Here is an 8,642-nt window from a genome sequence, read left to right as displayed (position 1 = left end):
CGGGCGAGGATCGATCGAAGGGAGCGCGGAGGCGTCCGCCAATCGCGGCTCGCTCCTCAGACCGCCTGCGCACGGCGACTGGCGGCCTCTCCTCGTCTATTTTTAAAAGCACAAAGCGTGCGCAGCACGTTTCGCGCGCGAACGTTCCTCGACGAAGGTCGCGAGCGAGCGAGCGAGCGATTACGCGGGCCGCCGGGTTATCTCGCGATTCGCGCGTCGGCCGCGTGTCAATCCAGTGCCAATCGCGTTGCGATCGCGATCGATCGTCGCCGGCGCTCGACGGACTTGGGGGCAGGCGATTGGAGACGAGACCCGAGGGTCCCGAGGTCGCGGCGGGTCCTGAAATCCGGGACGAGAAAGGCGGAAGCGCAAGGATCGTTCATCGGGGGAGAAGTTTCCGAGACGATACGTTTCTCGGAGCGGCTCGTACCGAGCGGGATCTTCGGAAGCGGCAGGTCAGCAGGTCGAGCCGCGGCCCGTCGCTCGTTTGTTCTCGTGTCGACCACCGGTCCGCCACGCATCTCCTCAAAATTCGGCCCCGCAGGCTCGTCGAGTGCCTCTGCGCGACGCTCGCGATCCTGTCGCCCGTCGCGCTCGCCCGCGACATGGCCACGTACGGGCGCTACCGCGGCAGGAACAATCAGGAGCTCGTGCAGCATCTACGGCGTAAGTGTCGCGCGGTTATGCAATGTTGTGTCATCGCGCCGCCCCCCTCGCCGGTGTCGCCGCACGCCGCCTGTCTGCCTCCCCCCCCCCCCTCCTCTCTCTCTTGTTGGCGTCGCAGATTGATTTAGGAGTGCAACGCAGTTTATGCGGTATTTACGACCCATTCTATTTGGATTCGGTAACTCAATCCACGAGAATGAGCCGCCGCTGTTTCTCGCGTTTAGAATGTAGAGCGATTTAGTTTGGCAAGAAATGCACAATACTCGCCGTTGCGCGAGAGAAGTGACACCGAGTCACGAAAATGTGAATGTTTACAGTTTATCGACCCGGAAATGTAACCGGTCGGTAAAATGTTAGCATATTGGCGTCGGAAACCAAAACCATAGCCATCTGCGTCCGCATATGGCTTTTGTTTTGGCTAACAGGCTGTCGGTAGAAACGGCATTTTTTTGGGCACTAGTTTCGGCAGATTTTACTTTCCTACAAATATTTCTACTCGTTTCAGGGTCCAGGGTCATCAAATCTGAAAGAGTGTTTGACGTGATGAGTTCCGTGGACAGAGGAAAATACACTCATCCCAGCCACGCGTACGTGGACGCGCCGCAAGGGATCGGCTATGGTGTCACCATCAGCGCGCCACACATGGTATAACACAGTACATTCTTTTTCCCCGCGCGCGAAAGCGTCGCAATGCCACTAATCGCACACATGTCTATAAATCAATACCCGATTTCCGTTGTAAGACAAAAGATCGCCTTGCGCAAAGAGTTGTCAAAGCTATTTCTGCAATAATAATAGTAAATAAATGAATGCGTCACCGGCAATGAAAGAAAGAAAGACCACTGAAAAAGGAAATTACAAGTTGGAAGACAAACGGAAATTCTTTAGCACGCGTATGCCCTGGAATTGCTTGAAGACAAGCTGCGCAACGGCACGAGGGCACTGGACGTCGGCTCTGGATCCGGATACCTGACGGCATGCATGGCGCTGATGATGGGGCCACAGGGCCTGGCCGTTGGAATCGATCACATTACGGAGCTTCGAGCGATGGCCGAGGAGAACATTCGGCATGACCACCCGGAACTCCTGAGCGACGGACGCGTGGAGTTGGTTGGTGAGTACGTCTTTGAACAGCCAAGCACACAATTTGACCAACTGCTTTCTGTGCGACCAAGTTATTACGATCGCGTCTGCTTAGTTGGCGATGGGAGATTGGGATATCCCAGTCGTGGACCGTACGACGCCATTCACGTGGGAGCGGCTGCTAAAGAGATGCCGCAACCGGTAAGAGAAACGCTCGCAGAATTGTTAAAGGATATGCCAGAGCAAGTATATTTTTTTGCCGTACAGTTGATAGATCAGCTGGCACCTGGCGGACGTTTAATAGTACCTATGGGTCCGGAGAATTCGGATCAAACCTTGGTGCAAATCGACAAGACTCTGGACGGCAAGATTAAGCAGCGCTCCCTGATAAGCGTGGTGTTCGTCCCGCTCACCGACAAGGAGCGACAGTACAGTCGATCATGAGGCACGTGTCTGCTCCAATAAGTGAGCGCCGTTTTATTTATGTTTATTATATTATTTTGTTATCGTAACTTATTTACTGTTATCATTTAATGGCAGAACGGCTCGACAAAAAGTACCTACGTGCATAAAATCAATTAATTTATATCTCTATCTACGAGGGCTGCACTGATACATTCTCGCCCAACAACTCGTTACAAGTCGCTACGAAGATTAATCGAAATCTCGAAATATTTCGGTTTTTTTTTTTAGATTGTGACTAATACAGCTCGTTTTATCGCATTTTATTTTTCACAAACGAGCAACAAGTAGACATTGCTGTGGTTTTCACTCCCAGAGAAGTTGATTAACTAGATACGCGATACCGATCGACCATGTTCTTCAGCATATAGTCATGTGAATAGACAGTTAAGAAAGAAAGAAGTAAATTTAAGCCAAATCGCACAATATCAATGGTACATTTGCCACCTTGCAATTGCTTAAGCTTTTGACTTAAATCATGAACGGAACGGAAGAAAAGGTTACATGTATCAATATATCTCTTAAGTTATCTTATCACTTGACTTATTATTCATGTGCTTCGTAATCATCTTATTGTGAGTTTCTGTAAGGTCCTATTTCACAGATTGGACGAAGAAGACTGCAATGAAGCATTTGATTTATTAATATACATAAAATTGTTTACATCTCTATGTGTAACCAGGCTACTATTGTATCTAATGTACTCATTGTATAGCTTTTCTATTTCTCCTATTAATTACTATCTATATTTCTTTAAATTGCAGATGCTATGTCTGACGTAGAGTAAATGTACATAATTTACAATATACAGTAAATCTTAAATACCTATGTCTTTGTTTCTTTGATGTACAGGTAATATCTGTAGTTATACTGTACATACATTTCAATTATTTTAATTTAAGGATATACACATATACATGTATGTGTATATACTGTATATATACATACTGTATATATACATATAATAAATGCATTATAAATTATATATAAATCTCTAGGAATGAATTTTACCCATAGCGTCAATGTCGCTTATATTTAAATAATTTGACACGTCTCGTCAATTATTACGTCTTGTCTGTACAAGTAAAATTGCACAATGCAATTCTAGGGGTCATAATTTAACAACTAGTCATAAAAATTACACTTACTGTAGATTCATTCGGATTTTCGATAAAACAGCGGAGAAAGATGCGCTGAGAATTCTCGTGAACCAACAGCGACGTTTCATCGAGATTGCGACCGACAACAACCGACTTACACTAATGTCATTATATCTAAAAAGCTCGTAATCTTAAAATACTCCTATTTTCTAATGTACAAAGGGCAGTGAGATCATGTATTTTACATTCGCCTTTAGTTAAAGATAGCCGAGCATTAAAGAGCCTTCACCATGTATAAACTGAGCGCGGCGCCAGATGCTAGTCCTATACCCAAGAAAGCACCCATCATTGCGGACGCAACTTCTCTTTCCTGGCTGTCTACGACTCTGCAAGGTCAATGCGTACAATTGCAGAGGATAATCTTGCGACTGACGGAGTTTTACTGTCGAAGATACTTACGTAGGCGCGAGAATAAACGTTAGATTACACAGATAGCCATTGGTCACGGCGAATATAATGGTTATCAAGATGTAGTATATATCACCGTGAATGTAAACGGGTAGATGATGCCTCGGTTGTGCATTGCAAAACATAAACACAGGTATGAAAATACCTCTCGCGACGCTCATGAACATTACAAGCCATGGCTTGCTTCTCGGCTGCAATGACAAAAAGTTGGCAGGCATCGCATAAACGAGTGCAAAATTGTCAAGGCCTGTGTCCACGATGCTAGAACCTGCCATTGGGAATAGCTGCAAGTTGCTTGGCTACACATTTCTCGAAACTAGAACTTGGACCAGGTTCTAGCATCGTGGACACAGGTCTTTAAGAACGCAGATTCTCACCCATTGAAAAATACCACATAATAGTCTTCCTACGTAATCGCCTGTACTGAAGATGAGGTATGTAACCACAGGTACAAAGTATATATCTGAAAAGCCATTTGAAATTATAACCCATGAATTCACTCGAAGATATAAAGCACCCGGAGTATGTGAAAAGATTTCAGATTACCGTTCCACGCATGGCCTTTGCCTTTGTGTTCGCTCTCCACTAGTACGGTGACTGCCGGATACACAGCCAGCGATATGAAAAATACTAGGAATATGCTAACGCCGTAATGCCAGATCCTCTTTATAATCCGCGTGTAGGCCACTTTCGGATTTGCCGAGAAGCTGACTTCCCCGTTTATGGAATAATCAGATTCCGAACAATCAGGTACTTCTTTTTCTATCATGTGATGCTTGAAGAATGGCTGTGAATAAAAGGAACGCTATATAGAACAATGGTTTTCGCGAATTCGCAAAATCTAATCAACAAAATTAAGCTTTATGAGGCAAAACCTGTGTTCAGGAACGCGCGAGGGTCGCTGTGTTAAATTAAATTGTATATCCGATAAAAAAATGTGATCGGTTTTTCAATCCAATTTCATCGGATGTGTCCATAGTTTAATCAGAAAAATTAACCATCGGAAACACTATTTAATTGGTTTATCCGATGAAACTTTTTCTCAGTGTACAATTTAGTTCCATCTCTCCCGCAAATCCGTGCACTGAGAAAAATTTTCATCGGATAAACCAATTACGTAGTGTTTCCGATGGTTACCTTTTCCGATTAAATTATGGATACATCCGATGAAATGCAGTTGAAATTTGATTGAAAAACCGATCACATTTTTCATCGGATATATCCGTTTGTTATTATGTAATTATATTATCCGATTATATTTAAGCGGACATTTTTCGCAGTGTACTATAATACACCGTGGAACGTATGTTTAATTATTATCGTAAGTGGCTTATCATACGTTCGTAAAACACTTGTGCCACACGCGGCGTCATTTTAACGAAACAATAGTTGTTAATGATGATCTCATTGTTTTGCGCGTGACTGATCGGATTGAAGAAAGTGCGGTATGACAATAAGCCCGAGGTATGTTCGAACGGAATTGACTCACCGCTCTCTCCAAGAGAACATACGCGACCAGCGATAACAACAGCATAGTGTCGCCAATAATGAAGTACACCAAGCCGGAGAGCATCGGACTGGCGCCGATCCACAGGGAGCATATTTCCGCGAGGGCCGTGAATATCCCGCCGAGGGCTTGTCCGCCGGACATCGCGGTTATGTACTTGGGCGAAAACTTGCCCACTATGCCCATTAAACTGCCGCCGAAGATCGCGCTCGCAGCTAGAAAGATATAATATTGCTGTCTTGTGGTAGAACTAATTACTGGCGCATTTTCATTTTTAAGTACTTAATTAACTTGAGTATATACGCACCATTTACGAGCGCAACTGTCGTCAAGGTGATTATTAGGAACGTATTTTGCCCTGGAAACAATCTTTCGGTTTATTTCTGAATAAAATAGACGAGAGTAATTCTATAACTGTTACGACACGATCAATGGATACCAGAGTTGGGAAGTAACTCGTTACTTGTAACGAAGTTACTTTTTTTTGGTAACTCTAACTTAACTTCGTTACTTTCTCTCATTTAACTCGGTTACATTTTTTCGATAACTAGTAACTGATTTAATAGTTACATTATATATATATTTTTTTAAACCACGGATCACATTAGGTCTTGCATTTACGCATAAACGCCTTTATCGACGCTTTACAATTCAAATGCAGATTTGATATTTTTATTTTCATTAAGAGAAAGTAACTGCAAAGTAACTTCATTAGTTTTTGAGTAACTGTAACTGTAGCGCGTTACTTTTCAGAAATTGACATGTAACTGTAACCAGTTACATTTTTAGCAAACAAACTGTGACTGTAACTAGACACTTTTATATAAAGTAACTTTCCCAACCCTAGATACAACGATAAGTTGTATTTGCTGGCTTACATTTGTCAGTGTCCATTTCGACAAATACTGTTGTCAAGATGAAGAGCAGCAATATTGTAAGTTGGGAACCCACCATTCTTACAGTTAGAGACACTCTGGGGATTTAGAGGCTTTGATTAAACAACGCTTCTGCTTATCTGATGTATGATTCAAAATTACTCATCGCTTCTGATTTTTCTATAAAATGGTAATATAAAAGAGTGAAACGAGATGAAACAAACTAACGTTCTCACGACTCTCGTGTAGTTGATTTCAAAGATGATTTAATTCAAAATATCAAGAATGCATAGTAATTTTGAAGCACTCAAGAATAAATGCATATTAATAAAAGCATACATCACTCTTAAGAATAAATGCACTTTTTAAAACGCACTTCGCAATTATAAGTTCTTTGCTTACCTCTTGCTAATAAATGCATTTATTATTAAAAACAGAGTATTTGGCAATGCACTGGCTACACTTAAATAAGAAGTAAAACTAGCTTGGAGATCCGTCTTCTCCTCAAGCAGTTCTGCATACGTATGAGTAAGATTTGTCGTCGAGTTACCATGAATTTCTCTAAATTTGTACATCCAGTACTGAAAAAAAAACACACATTAGGAGCATAGAGAGACAATAAGAGCCAAACGCTAGGTGTTAGGCGCGGAAGTCTTAGATTTAATGTTTGGTTGATCGAAACGTTTGACTTGCACCTAATAAGAGCCAAGCACCCAGCGTTTGGCTCTTATTGCCTCTCTATGCTCCTAACGTAAATGTCTATCAACAGAGCCTTAATATTTACTAAGACATTATACAGTCAATCGTATTCCACGTGAACGCGAGAAGAACCAAGTGACGCTACTTACGTCGTCAGCAGTGATGAAAAAACTCCATGGAATTAGCGTATTTATTCCAAGCAGGTAAAACACAACGTATGCAAGATTGTATCTAAAAATATGCAGAGACGATTACGATAGATGGCGAGCTTTATTAACTTTCAAATTGAACTCTGATAACAGGAACTTACTTGTCATGTGGATCGTGCGGTTTGAAAAATGGCTTCTCGTCGGGACTGGTCACGCTAGGATCGTCCACCTCGGTCTCCAAGTCGTCCTCGAACTCGCTGTCGGACGCACCTCCCAGTAGGGGTCTTCGGTTGATGGAGTACGACATGATCTCTCCCTGAAAGCAAACTGTATACAGCGAATACGTGAAAGATTCGTAAAGCAACGAAATAGCAGCGAAGGGAAATGACTCCTTTGCGCGAATCACCGCGTTACATTGGGTGCGCTCGCATAGTTATTAATAATCTTTGGAATGCTTGGTCGACACAACTGGCATAAGCTTTATTTAGTAAATGTTACATCCACTACGTTTCGACCATCCGGATTGTGGTCCTTCTCAAGTGGTTGGTAATATACTATACTGGTAATATACTTTCTGTTCTTTACTCTCTAAATTTGTGGAGTGAAATGTTCACCCTATTGGCGTGAATATTTCCTCCAACAGAGTGAATGTTAACTCCAATGGAGTAAACATTTCACTCCATGGCAGTATTTTCACTCCACCAATTTTAGAGAGTAGACATTTGCGGGCACTCGTGTAAGTTCGTCACCTGAAGAGGACCAGTGTTACTGGTCGAAAGGTGGTAAACTTTACAATTGAATAAAGAAGCGCCAGTAAGGTCGTTTCCACGCTCAATTTTATTTCTTAACTCACGACTGGCGTTAATGTATCTGCTGTTGGCGTGTCCTCTATATCTTTTTTCGACACATAACGAGCGACAAAGGTAAACTGATAGCTCTAATAGCTCCGGTAAACTGACGCACTAATAGCTCCGCGAGCGCACCCATTATTGCATCACGAAATACAAACATTATGCATGCATATCGCGCACGTATCACCGAGGAAAATTTCCCTGCTCGCGCGAGCCTCCCAGCGAGAAGTGACTCGTCGATCGACGTATCGTTTCTGACTGGGTGCGGGCGCGAGGCGCTGAGGAAACGATGTGTTCATGTCACATGTGTCTCCTTCGCGGCACTCACGGTAGCTGCGCGCAGGACACACGGGCACGTCCTGGCAGACTGGGCAGTGAGATTTACGAGCGTATTTCCGGAGCGGAGAGCCGCGGTCCGAGCATCTCTGGCGCGACCCAAGCGTGCGAGTTCGACGTCCGAGGGCTCAACATCCGACGGGCGCGTCGACACGATCCGGAATGCGGACGGGCGTGGGACTCAACCGCTGCGCGACGTCCTCCGGAGCACGGTCTCCCGGCTGGCCAATCTCTCGCGTCTACGCGCGGCTGGCATTGTCCGACCGCGGGCTGCAGCGTGTGGTGCCAGGGTGCACCCACCACTCCGCGTGACGACACGCCTCCTCTCGCTCGGCACGCTGTCTCGATCAGCTGGCCGCGCGCGGGTCTTAGCGCGAACGGGATGTAGGAAAACGGTGGCGACCTACATACACATGGAAGGGGAAAAGGAGCCGCACAGGCGTGTG

The 8,642-nt window shown here is 44.3% G+C and overlaps 2 protein-coding genes across 8 annotated transcripts; one reads left to right on the top strand and one right to left on the bottom strand.

The window, feature by feature from the left end:
- Positions 1–121: 121 nt before the first annotated feature.
- On the top strand, positions 122–3,033 carry LOC105560481 (protein-L-isoaspartate(D-aspartate) O-methyltransferase-like). Of its 4 annotated transcripts, XM_012009637.1 has the most exons (6): positions 881–1,018; positions 1,172–1,311; positions 1,555–1,780; positions 1,865–1,950; positions 2,017–2,214; positions 2,816–3,033. In XM_012009637.1, the coding sequence occupies exons 1-5, from the start codon at positions 919–921 to the stop codon at positions 2,191–2,193; spliced, it is 729 nt and encodes a 242-aa protein (XP_011865027.1). In that variant the 5' UTR covers positions 881–918; the 3' UTR covers positions 2,194–2,214; positions 2,816–3,033. The 4 variants fall into 4 exon arrangements, with proteins under 4 accessions (XP_011865028.1, XP_011865029.1, XP_011865027.1 ...); XM_012009638.1 differs by lacking the exon at positions 881–1,018 and adding an exon at positions 122–666 and having other exon boundaries at positions 2,017–3,033; XM_012009639.1 differs by lacking the exon at positions 881–1,018 and adding an exon at positions 775–844 and having other exon boundaries at positions 2,017–3,033.
- On the bottom strand, positions 2,832–8,569 carry LOC105560483 (equilibrative nucleoside transporter 1). Of its 4 annotated transcripts, none has more exons than XM_012009641.1 (11): positions 8,189–8,569; positions 7,171–7,336; positions 7,010–7,091; positions 6,564–6,742; positions 6,165–6,259; positions 5,594–5,644; positions 5,269–5,501; positions 4,326–4,566; positions 4,157–4,242; positions 3,771–3,970; positions 2,832–3,697 (listed from the first exon to the last, which is right to left on the bottom strand). In XM_012009641.1, exons 2-11 carry the CDS (start codon positions 7,314–7,316, stop codon positions 3,586–3,588), a joined length of 1,425 nt encoding a protein of 474 aa, XP_011865031.1. In that variant the 5' UTR covers positions 7,317–7,336; positions 8,189–8,569; the 3' UTR covers positions 2,832–3,585. The 4 variants fall into 4 exon arrangements, with proteins under 4 accessions (XP_011865031.1, XP_011865033.1, XP_011865030.1 ...); XM_012009643.1 differs by having other exon boundaries at positions 7,171–7,325; XM_012009640.1 differs by lacking the exon at positions 8,189–8,569 and adding an exon at positions 8,019–8,178 and having other exon boundaries at positions 7,171–7,325.
- Positions 8,570–8,642: the final 73 nt, after the last annotated feature.

This window comes from Vollenhovia emeryi, unplaced genomic scaffold (assembly GCF_000949405.1).
Source record: "Vollenhovia emeryi isolate VEMERY1.0 unplaced genomic scaffold, V.emery_V1.0 DF939228.1, whole genome shotgun sequence".
NCBI lineage: Eukaryota > Metazoa > Arthropoda > Insecta > Hymenoptera > Formicidae > Vollenhovia > Vollenhovia emeryi.
Note: the sequence above shows the minus strand (reverse complement) of the source record. Positions and strands in the feature narration are given on the sequence as shown.

Excerpts from the sequence above, each read along its gene's own strand:
- LOC105560481 (XM_012009637.1), top strand. The coding sequence starts at position 919 with ATGCACAATACTCGCCGTTGCGCGAGAGAAGTGACACCGAGTCACGAA. Across the intron at positions 1,312-1,554 it reads CCATCAGCGCGCCACACATG|CACGCGTATGCCCTGGAATT; the intron begins GTATAACACAGT and ends GAAATTCTTTAG. Across the intron at positions 1,781-1,864 it reads CGGACGCGTGGAGTTGGTTG|TTGGCGATGGGAGATTGGGA; the intron begins GTGAGTACGTCT and ends GCGTCTGCTTAG.
- LOC105560483 (XM_012009640.1), bottom strand. The coding sequence starts at position 8,159 with ATGAACACATCGTTTCCTCAGCGCCTCGCGCCCGCACCCAGTCAGAAA. Across the intron at positions 4,243-4,325 it reads CAAAGGCCATGCGTGGAACG|ATATATACTTTGTACCTGTG; the intron begins GTAATCTGAAAT and ends ATGGCTTTTCAG. Across the intron at positions 3,971-4,156 it reads TATGTGGTATTTTTCAATGG|CCGAGAAGCAAGCCATGGCT; the intron begins GTGAGAATCTGC and ends TTGTCATTGCAG.